Raw genomic sequence first — 19315 nt, 5'->3', positions numbered from 1 at the left:
ATTATCAGCAGGTGGGCTGCGGGCATTTGATTCTTTAAGCAGAAGGTGCAAGAGGCAGTCAGAGGGTGGTGTTCTTAGCAAAAGTAGGTTATATCCTGTCAACAGAGGAGGAGGAGGAGCAACTTCTCACTTTTTGGAGTGCAAAAAAGATATATTGATTTTAACTTATGGCACTTGAAACATGTTTTACACTAAGTTGGATTCAAAGATTGTGGTTTATCTACCCAGGAAGTCAATCTGAAATAACTAGATGAAAAAAACCCAAGTACTGATGTAGTTATACTAGCGCAGTTTCTTGTATTGATAAGCCCTAACAGTCCTCCTTTCTGGAAGATTGCAAATTCTGATGAAACTTGGAAAAGAGATACTACTTTTGATTGAGTGTTGTTTTTCTTTGATAAGGCTGTTCCCACTTCATTGCAAGGATGCTGTTAAAAACAGGAGCTTGATCAATTTTATTTAGAAAAACATCTGAAAACAATGCAAGTCCTTGGAAAGAATAAAATGAGTCTTACAGACAAAGTGAATGCAACAGCATTGAAAATACATTATCACCTATATAGCCAATTTGAAACTTGTACAAGTTCTAAAGGGCTTATTGATGACACCTTTTTTTAGCTGTAGCTCAGCTTCTTGATACATAGGTGAGGTTTATTTTGTGAGACACTACTTTTTTTTTTCTTATTGTCACAACTGTAGACTTTTTTTTTTATCCTAAAGACTTCATCCTAGGATGCCTTAAAGAATTAGAACTAAGATCATGTCAGAAATTTTAGCAGCTGCTGAGGAGGGTGTACAAAAAAAAAAGTTGCTTTGGTGACTTCAGCATGCAAACATTGGGGATAAGTAACAATATTAACTTCTCAAGAACAGAAATGTCTGATGTATCTTTTCCCTTGGAAAAGAGGTACAGTTAAGGAAGTAGTAGGTTTTCTAGATGTGAACCTTAGCTGGGTTTTACAAGCTTCATAATCTGGCATTGCACATAGGATACATGAACAAATTTTCTGTCCTTTACCAGAAAAGCCAAGCTGGATTGTGTCCAGTTTCGTGGCTTGCTTTTCTGTAACGATACGGACAAACTGGGCTCAGTTTAAATGAGAGCAGACAGAGACCAATAGTCTGTAAATTGTGATACTGGGGAACTGACAAATTGGCATTGTTAGGCAAATCAGGCTGGGAAGGAGGGGGAGCCCTGTGTGTGAAAGGCTGTTGGAAAGGAACAGGAGAACACGACTTTAGCAGGATTAGAAATACAGACCTTACACGCAGAAAAATTGTTTGGTTTGAGTGGTAGCAAAATTTTCTAAAAGCAGAGAGATGGCAATGTGCTGTGTAGGAAGGGGGTGTAAATGTACTTCACTGGAGATACTTAAAATCGGGTCGGACAAAAGGTTATCGTGGATGGCAGAGGGTAAAGCTATGAAGGAAGTAGAGGGACTAGGTAACTTCTGGTAACCATTTACTGCTTTTGGGATGCATGGAGTTTAACATGCAAGTTTTTTAAATGAACAGTGCTATAAAAAAAATGTATGTAATTTCACAGTTCCGTGCCACAATCTGGTTCATGGGATGCTTTCTGTAGGATTAGGATAGCTTTGCATACGGAAAGTGATACAAATCAGTCCTTTGGGAGACATCATTTATGAGTAAAACCAGTGTTGTCAGTAGATGGCACTGTTTTTCTTCCAGTAGATTCATGTTCTGTTGGGGGGGGGGGGGGGGGGGGGCGTTTTTATAAATTTTTCTTCTGTGCCACCTGCTTATCTGTCATTCTTTAAATAGATTGCATTCAGGAGCATCAGGGGCTCACTGCTGTGTTTGGTAATTGTTATTAATTTCTTCAAAAGCCTTTATTTCTGCGTTATTAATGACTAGCAGAGCATCTATGTTTTTACATGCATCTGAGAATGCACATATATGCCTATATATATTTGCCAGGGAGAAGCTGCATTAAGGTGGATTTGGTGGGAGTACATATGGATGATAATAAGACTGTCAGTTATTCCAGGAATAATCATCATAAACTCAAGGAACTCATATCTTTTTGTGTATGTGTGTAAACTGTAAAAGTAGATATAATGAATGTGTCCAGATGTCTTAAACCACAGCCCTGTGATGCTACCAGGAGGTAACATTAAATTATAATTAGTGTGTTAACTTTTAGGATTTTTTGTTGATTAGAAATGGATTTTGAAGATGTTCAATCGCTTCTACTTCTTGTTTTTGCGATGGTGAAATGAATAGCCAGGTGGTCTGTAGGAGACCATTAAGACAGCCACGGTGGGCTCTGTGGGCCAAGAATGAAGATAATGTTGACGCTATTTCCACATATAATGGGAAGGTTTCTGAGTTTGGGAGGGTGATTATCTGTACTGCTAAATTATTAGGATGGTTTCTGTCATGTTTTTGGTCTGTTTTCACTAAAGCTTCAGCAGTTAGCACAGGCCAAGGACAGTTCTGAAAACAAAGCTGCAGTGCAGCCGCCCCATTTTGGGTGCTCGTATGAGCATGGACAGATTTATGCTAATTGATCTCTGTGCCAACAGACAGACTTTGCTGCTGTTTGGGTCACTGGAAAAGCTACAGCTGGTGAGTTTCAGGTGAAACTGAGGGACAGGTGTTGTCTTGCCTTAATTTCCCTGCTGTTCTTCTCCAGTGCCTACTGTGTTGGACCTGAGATGTAAGTAACTTGAATAAATACAGGCAGGTAGGGTTCTGAGACCAGGGTTTTGGTGTATAAATCTGTCTCCCCACTTTTGTTCATACATAAACAGGTGAGGAAAGATGTGGAGCAACATGAGTGAGCAATCTGTGACTTCAGACTGAGAGAAATGAGAAGTAGCAGCTTCTCTGAAGGAGATGACTTCTCTGAGTCGTCCTCTGATGAGCTTAAATTTACAGAGACATGTGGAGGGGTTTGGGAAGTATTTTAGGAAGTCTGCGTTGAACCTACTGGATGAATTTTTCTGTGGTCTTTAGGTGGTAGTACTTCGGTGTATGGAGACAAACCATTCACCTTGATGCAACATGTTATGTTTCTCAAAGAATTAACTTCAGTATTGATTTTTTCATGCATGATTTATTGGAATAACTGGTAAATAATCAAATAGTAGTTCTCTGCTAATTAAATGTTAAGGGTTTATAGTGTTGTGTGGGAATATGTGACATTTGGCATGAGTGGACCTTTTGGTTTGAAATTCCAGTCTTAGCTTCGTCTCAACAGTGGAGTTCTGTTGAACATAATAAGCATATGCTTATTTTTTTGGTACTTTTTGGAAGACTGGCTTTGAGGCAAATCTTCTTGTCAGGTATGGAAACTTATTAAATGTTGTAAACTCACCTTCCTGTATACAGAGATTGTTTTGTTTGTTTGACAAAAGGGAAGTCTGCTGTTTACCGTACAGCTTTTGGTATGTAAGAATTGCAGAGGAGCGCCATTTTTCACCATTGATTAGGCTCAGTGGTTTTGGTTGCTACTTCTTAGTGACTTTGTGGTGATTGAATGGCATATATTCTTGCAAACACATATCTCTTTTTCTTTGCTTTTGTATAAGGCAGGATACTTAAGATGATTAATGTATAATCTCAGTACTTACTGTGATATATGTTCTATGAAATATGGATTAAGAAATGCAGATTATGAGATTGTGATCAAATATATAAACCAGGAAGTTAGAATGCTGACTTTACAGGAAAAGTTCTGTCTCCTCTTAATATGTCTTGAGGTACAAATAAGGAAAACCTATTCAGTGTAATTACATAAATGCAATTTATTTGTGTGCCTTGTTTATACATAATAGTTATTATATTTTGGTAGAATTTTTTATCCGTTGGAACAGTGAGTCTGGAAATCATTTCACTGTAATAAAGAATTGGACAGATAATGTTTCACTACCTAGATAAAAAACAATGGGACTTAATTTATGGCATTTGTCTCTTGAAGTAGTGTCCATAAATGAGATCTCAAGTGGCTTCAAATGGCCATTTCTTATTCTTGTAGGGTTCTTTCCCTGCTGGGGACAGAGTTGTTGTTTCTGTTGCTGTAGAAAAGGAGAAGGGTGAGGACCATATAAATAAAAGCTGAGTGCACTCTTGTAGTGAGGCATAAATCATGTGGGAGTTCCCAGTCCTCACAGGTTTGAGATAACTCTGGGAGTAACTTGCATTTTGTTTGTTGTAACTGTAAATGGACTCTTTCCTTCAGAGGTAGTACCTTTAAAGTATTCTGTTGCTTTCCAGACAATAGTGAGGTAGCTCAGCTGGCATCTCATCAAGCAGCCAGGCATGCTTGTTCGTTCCTGTAATCATCCAGAATCTGGTGTTTAGAAAAAAACTAGGATGGACATTTTAACGTCTGTTTGTATAAGGTGTAAAATACTGTGTCTCCAAATACATTACCCAGAGATGTTTTAGGGTCATAATAGAGTTTAAAGTTTTCTATAGATACTTCCTTTTTAAGTATTACTCTTACTTCATTTAGTCATCCTATTTATGTGATCTGCAACCTTTGACAGTATAGCTTTAGGAGGCACAGTGAGGATGCAAAATGCAGGTAATGAAGAGCCTATATACTACTTCATTAAAGACGTACTGAATGCGTTATTGTAGACAGGAAAAATATTATGTTCCCAAGAAGTATTTGCAAGCTGGAGGGAACTTGGAACCTATTGTAACCCATTATTGTGAATAACAACATTGGTAGAGCAAATGAATACAGTAATTCTCATATAAATTAATTATAGAAAAGATCTTAATGTCTTTTTTGTTAAAAAAAGGAAGATATAAATAAAACTAAAATTTGACCAAAATAAGCTAAGTTGTTTTTGTTTTTAAAACAACAAAGAAAACCACCAGCCAGACACTTTCAGGTCATTACAGGTGGTACAATGGAAAGTCAACTCAATACACCTTGGAGAGTAAGTCAAAAAGCATACATGTATAGGAGAGTGTAGTAATTATATGAATGGGTTACTAAGAAAAGATGTAAGAATAGTAGGGTTTGTGTTCACTGTGAAGTGCTTTTTCTGGCTATATTTTCACACACCCCCAATTAAGAAACAAAAAAGGAGGAGGAAAGTATTAAAAAGGTAACAAAAATGCGTAAGCACTGTTGAATATAAAATAAAAAGAAGAATGTGCTTTCAGAATGCTGACATTTCCCTGACTGGTGCCAGTGAAGATGAAGGGTAATAGAATGATCTGTTTCCCTTGCTGCAAGATCAGAAAGGAACCATAGTTCTTGAGAATCGGATCCTGGGATGGGTTACAGTGCATTCCTTCATCCACATCTGCCCAGCAAATTTCCTTTTCCTTGCTCCTGTTACGCAAAGGTCTAGGACCTGGGAGAGGGAGAAGGCTAAGCCTGTGTTTAAGGACACAGCCATCTAAATTTGTCCCCAGGTGGTTGCTGGTAGTTTGATATTCCTAACCAAGGGGAAAAGAATTATATTGCTGCGCTTAAAATTGTACCAGTCAGTAAGTGCTGTTTGCTCATTAGTGAATGTTTCTTCCGATTTGTGCTCTCATTTATAATGTGTAAGCAGTTCTTTTCTTCAGACAACCTTTGTAAGCATGGAGCAAATAAGTAGCTGACAGGCTTACTTCTAACAATGCATAGTTCAAATTGTTGTTTTCTTAAAATAGGGTTCATATTTTTCCCCAAATCCCTTGTAATTCCTTGCAGATGTTTGTTGTATTTTGCCACATCTTCAAATGGAAACACTTGATCCTACAAAAGGAGTAATGAAAGTTAAAACAAAAAACTCACGCTAACAAACCATTGCCTACGTGGTAACCTGTTAGAGGAAAAGGAAGATAAAAACCCTTCACTTGCTCTCAGAGTTTATGTTCAGGACCTGTGCTACCTGGAGCTAGGTTGGTGTGAATGATGAGATGGGTACAGGGTTTGAGAGGTGTTCAAAGATTCAGGTTTTATTTATTTATCAATTTTAAAATTATTTCTACATCAGTCTGTGACAGTCTTGGTTTCCTGTCTCTTCAAGAACTGGTATGAAAACTAAGTGCTGATCCTTGTTGACAATGTAATGCAAAATTGATTTGATTAAGTTGATGCAGGAACCTGAGTTTATACTTTATTGCAGTTACATTTCAATTTGACAGAAATTATTTTTGATTAAAGCTAAACAGGAATAAACTATGCCAAAGCTGAGATAAATACCGGCACAGGACTTTTTAGTGTTTTAAAAGAACATCTTTTACAGTAGTGCAAGTACATGCCTACACTGGGGGAAAATGTTTTATGGTTTTCTTCTGTAAAGGTACAACAATCCTTGTATGGTAGTTGCACGTGGTTTTGCTCCTTCCAGTGTATATTGTTTATACACACACAGCTCCTGAGAATGAGAACATGGGAGTGTTTCAGATGTATCGTAACATACTTGCCAAGCTCTCCAAAATAACAAATTCCATAATTGTTCTGTTAACTTCGTATTTGACAGATGTTTTTACATGTGAGCACTATTTAAAATGGTTGGTAGACAGCACTGCTACTAGTTACGCAGCTACGTGCCTGTAAAACATGAGATGTTCAGAGCAGTCCTGTGAGGAGGCGGGCTAGAAGACATACCTGCACAGTGTTGTCCTGCCATTGTTTTATGTAGCAGAGCAGTTCTCCTGGGCTCAAACAGTGACCCCTGAGCGGTGTGCTGAAGAATTTGAATGGAGTACTCTTAGCTCCAGAGTCCTGTGGAAGTCTTGTGCTCCTGAGGATACTAATCAGTAGCTGAACAGTTTTGTCTTCATAGATTAACTCTCTGGGCTGATATGAGATACGCTGTGTTCAGAGCTCATAGATGGCACAGGTCATAAAAACAGGAAGCCAAAAGAAAGAGGAACCCTTTTCTTCACCTCTTCCTGTGGATCAGTAAAGGATTTTTCTCAATACAGCGCCTGGTGGATCACAGTGGTATTCAGATTCAGTGATAACCAGATCCACAAGTGATAATAGGTATTGTCCTACGCATCTGTGGTCCTGTGTATCCACAGGATACTGTGATCCGCACAATCTGGATTGTGTGGGAAGTCTTGGCCTTGTTTCGTGCAGTGTAAACAACTTCTTTATGATCCTTGGATGCAGTGTGATTATTCCGGCTATTGTGGAAGAATCACTTTTCTCTGCTGCTCGTATTTCCAGGGTCTTAACTGAACTCCTGGATGGGCAAAAAGAACTACTCGTTTGTATCCTGATGAGCTGCAGAACAACAGAATGTACGTCTGGAAGGTGGTGGTGTGTCATCTTCAGGCTGTAGGTGGATGAACTGACTCAGTAGCTTTGGCAAGAAAAAAAGAGTAGACTTGATTAGCTGCATGCTACTATACTAAGTGCTTTAGTACACTAAATAACGTTGTAATAATATTGGTGGGCTTTGTCATTTCTCTTTCTGGATTGTTCCTGAATAGGCTGTAGAGCCCAGTGCTAGCACTGATCTCGTGAACCTCCAGTGATGTCTGTCTTCCACTGTATGAGCTGATCAGTTAGTTCTACCCACCATTTCCTACCTTTACACCAATTATCTCTTGACCTAAGGACCTTCATTCCTACACTCTGGCTGCTTAGTTTCCTGGAGTTCTTTGTCCTAAGTATTATCGGCTCTTCCATGTTCATGTGCACCTACCCCTTAATATGTATGGCAAAAATGCGCTTTTTTTCAGAAACCATTCTGTCTTTTTTCCAAGCATGACATATGTATTCATGTCTCAGCTAATTTTATCTACCATAGTGTGTGTTAATTTGCTTAGTGCAGGCGTTAAAGTTACAGACCTCAGTTACGTGGAACTTATTTTTAAAAACCAAACTAAACAAATGCAAACACATCACCATATTTGCCACTCCACAACGTGTAGGTGTTGGGTAACTTCTCAGATGGCAGGTTGCTCACAGCTGCCAGTAGTTCAGTTCATCCTTGCCTTCCCTTGCAGCTCCTTTGCATTGTAAATGCCATCTCATCCTGGTAATACCCTTCTGTTTTCTCGGGCTCCGTAACATGTTGTGCAGCTGCTTGAAGTTACAACAGGTCTTACTGAAGAGTTGTTCTGGGATGGAAAGCAGCACGGTTTGATGATCACAGATGGGCAGAATTCCTCTGGTTCCTGTCCTAGAACCTTATCTTTCCTGAGCGCTGCTCTCATGCACTGGTTGTCTGCTGGGTGTACAGAATCTTGGGAAGTTTTCTGCTCCTGGTGTGTTTGAAGGACAGTTTATTATCAGTGTCTCAGTGGTTAAAGCACTTTCTGAGGATACAGAAAATCTGGGTTTGCTGACTTCATCTGAAGGGGAGGTTAATTTCCGATTTCCTAACACAGTGACTTAGTCATTGAACAATTTTGAGGAGGTGTACTTAATTTAATAATATATAAATAAATTGTATTGATTTTATTAAATTTCCACTGAGTTGAGGCCTGGAGTGCAGTTAGGTTCTTTTTGGGAAATGATTGAATCAGCTGGTGGCTGTGCCTATGAATATTTACGTGTTCTATATGGAACAGAAGTATCAGTGGAAGAAATGGAGGGGAAGCTCTGTTTAGAATGGTGTTATAACCTAGAATTAAAGAAACAATTGTGGGAGGCCTTGCTTTAAATCTGTGATGAATGGTTGATAAAATGAATTTAAAATGGGATCACCTACCATAGTCTAAGTTAAGTTAGGTTTCTGATGATATTCTCTTGCAAATGTTGAAATAATTCTGTAAAGCTTCAGGAACACCCTGTGCTAGAATGTTTTCTGTTATGGTGCTGGAAGCACTTCCCTGGCTGGTGAGAGAATTGGATTTTAGTTTCCTGAACAGAAAACCCAGACCCTTGATCTTACATTTCTTGAGTTCTGTAACCCTCATATTTAAGAACAAAAGGATGATGGTATCAGTGCCTCAGGGGAACTGTGAATCTTGCGTTTGCTTTTTGTTGTTTTACTTTAAAAGTACTAGAAGACTGAACTCAGGGGGTTTTGAGATTCATTACGCTTTTTTTTTTTTCAATTTTATTGCTCAACAACAACAAGGTAATCAAAAACCCAATCCAAATTCTAAGCAAAAATTGCAGTGCTTTGATAGGTGTGTTGCTGTCTGAGTTTGAGCGGTGTGTTTTACAGGAGGACAAGTGAAAGGACAATTTCTAAAATGGCTACAGTAAGGTTTGCCAGGGTTGTTCTACCACACACCTCTAAATTACTCAAAGACTCCTTATGACTACCTAAGTCAAAACCAATGCTTTAAACCTGAACCAGAAATCAGTTGGTAGCTAGTTTAGGTCAGGAAGCACAAAGTTAATAGTCTGTAGTTGAGAACTAACCACTTGTGCACAAACAGCAATTGTTTGTTTTGCAACTGTGTGATACAGCCCAACCTGAAAGTAACAACAGTGTGAACAGAAGTAGTGAGGTCTGTCTGGAGTTAAAAGAAAAGTTAGCAGGAAGTGATGAAAGGAATGCATTGCATAGCTGCTGTGACTGGAAAATATTTGCTATGCTAATGGCAAGAGAAGCAGTGATTTTTAAGTTAATTATATTCAGCTTTTCTTTTAATGCCATTTCATATACAGAGCAGGTTACCTAAAGGTGGAATTCTAAACCTCAGTAGAGAGGTTCTCATGGAGAGCAGGTAACCTTATGGAAATTACAACACGTATTCATCATAGTTAATGTAGGTTTGGACTACCTGACTGGAGGGGTCTCACATATATGCAATTTGAGAACAGGTTCCCATTGTCAGTAAAAATTTGTTCTATAAAAGGGAGGTTAGAATATGCTTATTACTACTCTTCCACCTATAAATTGGATTTTTAAAATTTTAGTTAAATGTCTAACATGTAGTTACAGGCATCTTGAAAACTTATTTTAAAAGTGCACATTGTTCTTTATAATCCGCGGTAGTTTTAATACATTAAATCAAGATTTTTGAAATGGTTTGTAATGTAGTATAGCAACATCTGTTCTAGAATTATTTCTTTAAAATTCTGTTTTCCTTATCTTATTTCTATTTCCTTTAACACGAACCTCAAAATTAAGCAGCTTTAGCTACTTTGTAGACATTTGTGTTCTAAGATAATTGAGGCATCAACAACTGGTTAGACTTGTATTTAAACAAACCTGTGTGCTGCAGTGCTGTTCTGCTTGTATTTGTAATATTGCAAAGACATTGGTCCTTGTCTTAATTTGTTGTGACGTATATGTTGTCTAGTCTTTGATTACATGATCTCATGTTATTTTCCCATCCTATGTTCTGTATCGAGTGCATCGTGCTCATTAGGCGAGTGTTTACATAATGTTTTGCTTTGTCCCTGTTGTTTCAGTAAAAGACACCATGTCTTGTCTACTGTATTATGTCCCACTTGGAAAACAAAGTGATTCCCCCCACCCATGGAATTCTGTGTTGTGCTTAAGTATTTTCACAACTGTAGGATGTGAGGAGGGATACTTTTTCCAACCTACAGATGAGGAACTTAGACAAGGAAAAGGTGTAGACAGAAGTGCATAGAACTGACTTCGGGAATTCAGCATGAAACATTTGGGCACTGATTTTTCAGAATATTTAGCAATTTCTCTCTTGAAAGGAAAGGACTGACTTAGTTTCACTGTAAGTGCAAGTGGACCTGTGGAGGTTGGATGGGTCTATGTGCTGCTCAGTAAGACACATGATGCTGTATCACTCCGCAGCTGTTACTGCCCTTTTAGTCTTTTACTCGCTGTTGAACTTTTGCGGGGCTAGTGATAACTAGCAGAAAGAAGGGTTGAGGGAAACCTCCGCTATGAATGTGCGGTTTTTTTCTATTGTAAAAGTAAATTAATACCTCATCTGATGATACTTGGGAGAAATGTTTCCACTGACTTCCTGTCCTCTTAGTTTTAAAAAGTATTTATCTAGCATTTCACAGAACCTCTGCGATACAAATAGGGGTGAATCCAGTATAATACTTAGGTATTATATTAAAACAGGTTTTAGAACCTGTTTCTTTACCTCAATTTGTGAGCTAATCCTTTCTTATACTATTTTTAACCATCTCATGCCTCATACACTGTGCACATTACAGATGATGCAATAAATAAGGCAGGAACCGGTCAGGCTGTGTTATTCTTCATTGCATAGTCCTGATCAATCCATTCATCCATGATTTGAACAAGGCATAGATTTTTTTAGAGAAAGCGTGGCATACAATATTACCATACTCTTAAGGCACATCCACAAAGAAGCCAAGCTGAAGGCTGTAAGCAACTTTCTCTGTCACTTTCTAAACTGAATGCTAGCTTATTTTTAACCTTAATGCTCTTTTAACATTAAGCCTTTTTTTAAAAAGTAAACTGCAGCTGGATGTGGGGATCTCGGTTGTGTGCCCGTGTGTCGGTGTAGGTCTGCTTGTAGATGAGTCTTAAAACCATTTAATAGCTCTGTCAAGGGTTTGTGTCTTACACTGCTTCCATGTTCCCAGGGTGGAACAGCAGCTCTTCTCTCCGCTTCCTCTTACATCTAGTCAGTGGCACTTAGCCTGGCATGCTGGTAGGATGCTTAAAACATTTGTCCCGTTTTGTGTGTGTACGGATAGTCGAATGTGGGTAGAAAAAAAATCCTGCTGCAGTATTTGAAAGATTTCCAGATGTTTAGCAGTAAGTTTCAGAATCATTTTTTCTTGTCCAGGGATCTCCTGAACCTATTGCAGTTTGTGTGTTTGGCAGCCAGCAGTAAATCTGAGTTTTTGTTTAGTCTCTTCGGGGTTCATGTAAAATTATTGCATCCACTGGTCCCATTATGAAGAATTTGACACATCTGCTAACTGTTGCATGGAAAAATAGTTTTACATTTTATTATTTTAAACCAGATTCCGATAGCTTTGTCATGCAAGCCCCCTACTCCTTAAATTCAGATTTATCAAAGTTCTTCCCATAATTTCTGTCTTCCTGCCCAAGATTTTTTTTATTTTCACATTTTGATGATTCCTGTTGCAGCTTGTCATCTGATGTATCTCTTCCAACCTCATGCTTTCCCACCGTTTTGGCCAGTGATTGCATCATAATTTGAATTTCTGTCTCCGTTAAGTCCTAAATTTTCCTGAGTCTCTCTTCATGTTCCCCAGTGCTTATTTTGGTGTAATGAGTGGCCTCACGTCTGACTCATGATCCCTCTGCATTGGATTCAGGCAGCTTCTTCCCCTATGCTGAGCAGGACGCAAGCTGCATTGTCTCTCCTGGTTTATAGATGTAATTCTGGTGTGAATATGCACCTTGTTTAGGGAAATAATCAGCAAGACGTGTTGCAACCTCAGTTGACTACGTGTGTGAATCTCTGTGATGCTCTAGTGAATTGGACTGAGACCTCCTTGCAAGGAGAGAAGAAATTCTCCCTTCTCCTGGGAGAAGGCTACTAGCCACGGCCAAGGGGTTTGTCTTTGGAGAGCTCAGTGGTGTCAGCCAAGTGTCAGCCTTACCAATGAGAGGGATGGAGAAACCACAGGCTGAGGATAGGAAGCAGCGAGCCAGGCCTCAGAGGAGGACTGAAGGCCTGGGAACTGGAAGGGACCATGCCAAAGCGCCAACACCTCAGGGTCACTACGTGGCCTGAAGTATGCCTGGAAATAAGGTTCTGTCATTAAGGATACAAAGTGAAGTAGGAGCTTTATTTAATAAAGCCTTTCTTTGTTCTCTCTTGCCTACCTGTGGGTTTTTTTCTTATTTTTTTCTCCTATAGCTGTCCTATGTGGTAGCCTGATTAAATCCTGAATTTTTTTCTTTATAGAAATTCTGGTGTTCGGGTGTTTTTTTCCCCTTTGTTTTTGAGTAGCACCAGCCCCGTGCATATTCTAGCGGTCGTTTTTGCGGACGCTGAATGGAAAATTGCATTCAGAAGCTCTGAAAACTTGCAAGATGCTAAGAGCAGAAAGTGCAGTCTGTTACAGCAAAGATCCATAGTCCACAGTGCAAGTGCCAAGAGCAGCATCGAAGTAAACGTATGCAAAATGTGTATTCAAAGTGATGTAGGGCTGAGCTTATAGCCTTTTGAGGAAAGCGTGCGTGAGATGTACTTGTTCCCAGCCCCTGGCTTTCTCCTGGTTCTGCAGTGATTCATGGGCAAGACACTACCCTTAGCTGGTCAGTGGTGTCTGTTTGCTCTGACTTTCCACAAGCACATACGGCTTCTAATTTGAGAAACGAAAGTAGGCTGGTGCTCTACTTCCTTCAGATCGCCCCTAAAAAGGGAAGCATCAGGCAGCTTTGATAACAGGTTTGCTCCTGCCTTTGCATACTGCTCTTTTTGTGTTCTAAATCTCTAAGCAAGTTTTAATTTAGTTCTGTGTTTAATAGCTTTAGCTACTCTAAAATAGACGCTGAGACTGCTTTTAAATTGGGATCTATCATTCATGTAAAGAGCTGTATTAAAAGTAGTTGATGTAATGAAAAATGCAGCCCAGCTTTGTAATATAATGACTTTTACCAAATAAAGGGAATAAAACTAATCTAATTTATTGTATGTTGGCTGTCGTCACTATATTAAAGGTTATACCGGTATTTATGAAAAGTTGTTATCTTGGTCATTTAGTCAACTTAACAACCTAGGCCTGTGTAGGGGTACAAAGCTCAATATTACCTGCCTTGTAAAGAGCAAGTTCTGGTTTTGAAGCTATTTAAAGTGCTATTCTAATAGGAGCAGTTAGAAACAGGAATGCTAAAATTAACAATTTAATCATGCTAATTGACTGTACATTGTGCAGGTAGGTTGTGAATTTTTACTTGCATGGTTTTTAATAAACTATCTGCTATTGGTTTTGTGTAGATCATCCTTTGCAGGCTGGAAGTGCCAAGTGCAGGATAATTCAGTGAATGATGTGGACTATTTCAGCTTCTTGTTTTCAACCCTTATAGGTAATCCATGTGCATGTCATAATTCAGAATTAACAAGATGAAATCTGGTTTGATAGTCAATTACTGGATTTAATTTAGAATAAATGGTGTAGTAAGTACTTCCTGAAAGTAATTCTAATCTTGTTACATGTTTTTGATAGAAGGTACCCTTTTTTTTTTTCCTCTTGATCTGGTTTTTGACACCCTGTTTTTATAACTTTGCCATTTGGGCTGGAATATTTGCATACTGTTTTCTTCATGCTAGCCACTTTCTTTGAAAAGTATGGGGAAAACCTAAATTCAGCATATGACATGAACAAGATTATTTTTTTTTCTAGATTTAAGTAAATGCCTTTTATTGGCTCATAACAATACAAATGAGTGCCTCTGGGATTTCCTGTGGACGTGCTTACACTATTAAAAACATTCCATCAAAATAAAATAAAGTATGTTGAAGTGAGCTGCCCAAGCTCAGCATGTGAGCAGAATTCCTTCTGCTACTATATTCTTACTCAGATACCTAAATGTATTGTGTGGTGATGCAACTTTGGGAAATTACAGTGGTTAAAATGGCATGGTATTACGAAGAAATATCTTCTACTAAGTTGTGCTGTGGTAAAAAGAAAGTGTCCTTTCTTCATCACCTCAGTCTGCCATAATATTAAACTATCTTGTTTTCAAAAATTACCTCTTTTTGATGAAAAAGTGAAGAGAGCTGTACCGATAACCCAGAAAACAAAAGCAAAACCGAAGTGACTGTTTTGGTACAGTAGTCCCATTATACTAAACCAACTAATACTTGGCTAGAAATAATTAGCCAAAAGATTTTTTTTTTTATTATCATTATTATTTTTAAAACCCTGAGGTTATATTAGAAGGTTTCTGAGTTATTTTAAACACACAGTGAACTGTCTTGCATTATACCTGCTTTCTAGAAAATTTTTTTAAAGATACATATGTTGATAATGGCAGCATAACATTGGCCTTTTACTGGTTTTATACCACTTTATAACTTAAATGGGTATGCCCTTGATTTTTCAAATATTTTTGTTTTCTTTCAGAAGTCGGAATTTGTATTTTGATACACTTAATTTAAAATACCAAGCAAGAGCTTTTAACAAAAAAATGTTACGCAGACATAATCTAAAAGACAGTGTTTGTCAATAATGCTGTTGAAGTAGAACAGTGCTTGGCTTGTTTTGTGATGCTGTTGTACTGCTTCTTTTTCTCTAGGGTTTTCAAGAGAGGAGTTGACTAGTCTCCAGGGCATTAGAGGAAAACCACACATTAGCCAGACACAGCTTTCACCTGTCCGTCTTTACCTAACTGATCTGGACCAGTTTTTACACCACTGGGCTGTGACAGAGGTAATACATCAACACTAATTCTAAATGACAGCATACAAACTCCGAGTGCTTTCCATCCCTTTTCCACAGATGCCTAAATCTTGTTGTGAGATGAGTTGAAAAAAGAATGAAAAATGTAATAGCTGTCAAACAGCCAATGTTTTTCTACAGTCATCAGATAATATTTTGAAGGAAGCTGTTTTAAAACTTGAATGTTCAGACATGTAGTATGCAAAACAATACTTGTGGAAAAAACGGGTAGAAGCCTTGGTGGAAAATTCTTACAGTAACAAGATTAAGACCAGCAATGTTTTTTAGCTTTCAAAAATAAATTAATTGTAGAAATACTAATTATGAAGCATTTTCTTTGAGAGTAAAATCCACTGTTACCTAAAAAACACTTGCATTGCATGAGATTTTAATTTGGAAGTAGTACTAAATTGGCATTGGTGAATATTTAGAATAACTTCTGATGCTTATTTAATCAAAATTTACTGTGATCAAACTTTGTTTGGTACTTTGTTTGTAATCAAACTTGACTGTGAACTCAGTTCCAGCTTGTAAGATCGTAAGAGCTGAAAACTTAATTTTATTGTTGGTTCTAAAGAGATCTGAGGCAACAGATTCTGTTCAGAACAGGTGCGTTAGTCTTCATTCTGGCTCAACTCATTTTATTGCTTAGCTCACCAGAAACCACTTTAAGGTGTGACATCACGTTTTAATGACATGCCAATTTGACAGTATTTATGAAATCTCTGTCATGAATACAGAAAGAAGAGTGTAACAGAAGTTTTAGTTGTATGATTTCTTCTGGGATTTCGTGGCGATCTTTTTGGTTCAAGAAAGCAGTACAGTAGATTTTTCTCTAATTCATGAAGTTCAAGTGATAATCTGTTGAAACTAATGATAGTCTGAGGCGTATATTGAACGTGTGCTATCACGTATTGAAAAGTATTTCAAGTACAAGTTGTTGTTTGGTGCCATGACTAACACACATCTAAAGATGTCCTGCCTTCAGTCAGCTGGCCTGTGGAACAACTAAACTTTTTCTAATTTGTTTTTTGCCTCTTCTGAGCAGTAATGAAGCATTTCTCACCAATATCTTTCTCACTTTCAATACATTCTCCAGTACGGAAAGACTAGAATGCTTTCTGTCCCTGTCCCGTACAGAACTCTTCCTCTGAATGCACCAGAGGGATTACTTGTTTCTCAAAGAGTTAGCGTAGTCCCATACAGCATCTGAAAGATTTATTTATACTTCATCTGTTTCTGAAAATGCTGTCTCTTGTGTCGTCTTCCTCTTTCTGCGTCTCTTCCACAAATCTGTCAAAGTTGCTTGAGGAACTACACAGTAGGACTGTTGTCACTTAGGGACAGTGAAGTTGTTTGATTTGACAATAGCTTGTTTGTGCCTTCGGTTCCTGGTTGCAAGTTTGATTTACTTCTACCAGTGTTTTCAGTATTTCGGTGCCATCAAGGAAAGTCAGTATTTTCAGAACCTCGAGACGTGCTTTTGTTAAAAATACTTTTTCTTGGGAAAGATACAAGGTGCGCTCTCAGGTTCTCAGAAGTGGATGGCAATCATTAAGCAAAGAGCTGGATATCCTTGGTTAGTAATGAAAGAAGATCTGGACATCCTGTGGAGCATTGCACTACTTCCTCAGTTATGTGGCAGTTCTGGAAACTAAGTTATGAAAGGAAGAATAGGAACAAAAATCCCACACATCAGAAATCGCCGTGAAGAGTGATGAACAAAGACGGTGGAGCCTGACTCTTTTCAGTAGTACACAGTGACAGGACAAGAGGGCACAAATTAAAACATGCGAAGTTCCATCTAAACAGAAGAGAACTTTTTCACAGTGAGGGTGGTTAAACACTGGAATGATTAGCCTAGAGACATTTTGGTTCCCATCTACTCAAAACCAGGCTGGTGCAGTGCTGGGCGACTTGCTGTGGCTGACCCTGCTTGAGCAGGAGTATGGGACTAGAGGAACTCGAGGGGATCCCTTCCAGCTTCAGTGATTCTGTGATTCTTTGAAAATGTCTCCTCTTAAAAAAACAGAACTTTTGTTTCACCATCAATAAATCTTGTTATTATTAATTTTTATTTTAGACCATAATGAGATTCCCAGTATCAGGATATTTTAGTTTATTTGGTGGGTGGTTACAGTTAATGTATGATCTGCAAGTCAGACTGTTCCTGTTAAATGCTTGCCAGAAGGACTAGTTGGTATTGCAGTGCTATTCGGGGTCTTCCCCTGAAAATTGCTATGGTGGTTTTTTTCCCATTAAATTTGTGGACAGAGAACTAGGGGCACCTCTTCAGTAGCTTGCTTTCTTATGTGAGGAAAATTAAGATATTCTTCCCTTTTGCCTCTGATCTGGTGGTAATGGTCTCTGGGGTGCACTGTGTTCCAAATCTCTTTTTTACAAAGAGAAGAGACCGCTATTAGGGCAACCACTTCCTTTTATGAATCACAGGATTCCGTTCATTTCTCGCTTGGCCGGTTTTGATCTCAGATGCAATTGTCGATACGGTAAGTCATATATAAACAAAACTATGTTGAAGTTATACTTTAAAAAAATCAGATGTTAGGCTTTTTAGATGACTGCTTGCTCTGTGTTTAAATATCTAATGCACTGCTGTGTTCAGTAAGTTTTAGAGGTTTTTTTTCCTCTTTTCCTTGTTGAGTAACAATTCTTCAACCTCAAACCTGTTGACCCATATTCTATTTCTTGTTCAATTTGTAAAGAAAACATGCTGGGGATTTTAGTCCATAAAAACTTTGGGCTTTGGAAACTGGACCATCATCAAATAACAAGAAGGAAAAACATTTACAAGAGAATCCTGGCTTGGTGGAAAAGCCTTTCAGTTCACAATTTGCCAAAAGTTGCAGAGGAACGCTTTTTGTGGAGCAAATAGTTTCCACCAAGTATTGAACAAACTACTTTCCTCTCAAAAGAAAATAAACCAAACGGCAGCAAAAACCCTCAAAACCCAGAGCTGCAGCCTCTGGGGAGAAGAAAACTCCCAGCAAATCATGAGGCTCTTCTAGGATGTCTTGAAAGACAGTGTGATATGATGGCTTTATGTGCATTGAGTTTGAGCCAGGCAGGTATGGAGACCACTTTCCTCCAAGCAGATGTAGTTTAAGGCGTGACACAATTTCAGAATCAAAATATTTTTAGCTGTGACAGAAAACTATTTTAATAAAGAAGTGCTACAGAAAATGGCTTGAATTGGTCATGCTTTTGTGGAACTGAGTAGAACGGCACAGTTTCTGAATGTTGAATCTTTCATGCTTTCCCTTGCTGGAAAAGGAAGTTTATGGTGGTGCTGAAATGTTAAGCAAAATACTTGTAGTAATTTAAAATACCTAGTAACTGAGAACAGCCCTCCGTTGGCTGCAGAGCAGGCAGCATTCACACCTCTACTTTATGTTAAGAATTGTTCATTTAAAGGCGTTCTCATTGTGTAGTTGGAACTCAGGGTTTCCTTGTAACGGGAGAACGTTGTGGATGAAAATAAATAAGGAACTGATGGAAGTAGAATTTGACAGCCTGGTTTCCTATGAATGCATGAGACTAGTGATTAGATTCTTATTTTTCTTAGTCCACCCATCTTCCTCTTTCTTCCACCACTAGTTTTGTCTAAACCATTGGCTAGGTTTTGGTGCTCTGCTAAAAGTATAAAGTTGCAAATACTAGTTGCCCATAAGTTTTATGAAAATAAGCAGGTGGAAGAGAAAATGCTCTAGATTAGCACAAGGCAGTTTATAACTGAATCTGCATCCCGCTTGGCAGCAGCCAGCTAGCCAGCCTGCGCACGCATCACCCTGGACCAGGCTCAGCACGTGCTGTGGCTTGGCCCGTGGGGGTGTCGGGGGGTTGTGAGGCAGGAGCAGCTGGGGTTACAGTGCTGAAGAAATGGGAAGGCAAGGAAGGAGGGGTCCCAGGCACAAACCTGGAGGAGGCCATGGCTTGTTGGCTTCACTGCTTGCTGCTCGACTTTGTTTTCAAATCCAGGGGAAGGCAGTCCCAGCTTTGTCGCTAGCTAGCTGTACTGTGCAGCGAGTGCTGTGTATTTCTAATGGTAATGAACTGTAACAGGGAATTTATTGT

General features: G+C 38.7%; 1 protein-coding gene across 3 annotated transcripts in view; it reads left to right on the top strand.

Annotated features, from left to right (window-relative positions):
* Positions 1 to 19315, top strand: part of TEX10 (testis expressed 10) — a 59668-nt gene that overhangs the window by 27870 nt on the left and 12483 nt on the right. For all 3 annotated transcript variants that reach the window (XM_055798590.1, XM_055798591.1, XM_027777864.2), the window contains 2 exons: positions 13780 to 13868; positions 15081 to 15214. In XM_055798590.1, the coding sequence (XP_055654565.1) occupies positions 13780 to 13868; positions 15081 to 15214 (223 nt within the window). The remainder of the gene's footprint in view (positions 1 to 13779; positions 13869 to 15080; positions 15215 to 19315) is intronic.

The sequence above is a fragment of the Falco peregrinus genome, chromosome 3, assembly GCF_023634155.1.
Source record: "Falco peregrinus isolate bFalPer1 chromosome 3, bFalPer1.pri, whole genome shotgun sequence".
Taxonomy (NCBI): domain Eukaryota; kingdom Metazoa; phylum Chordata; class Aves; order Falconiformes; family Falconidae; genus Falco; species Falco peregrinus.
The sequence above is the reverse complement of the archived record's forward strand: the minus strand, read 5'-3'. Positions and strand labels throughout refer to the sequence as shown.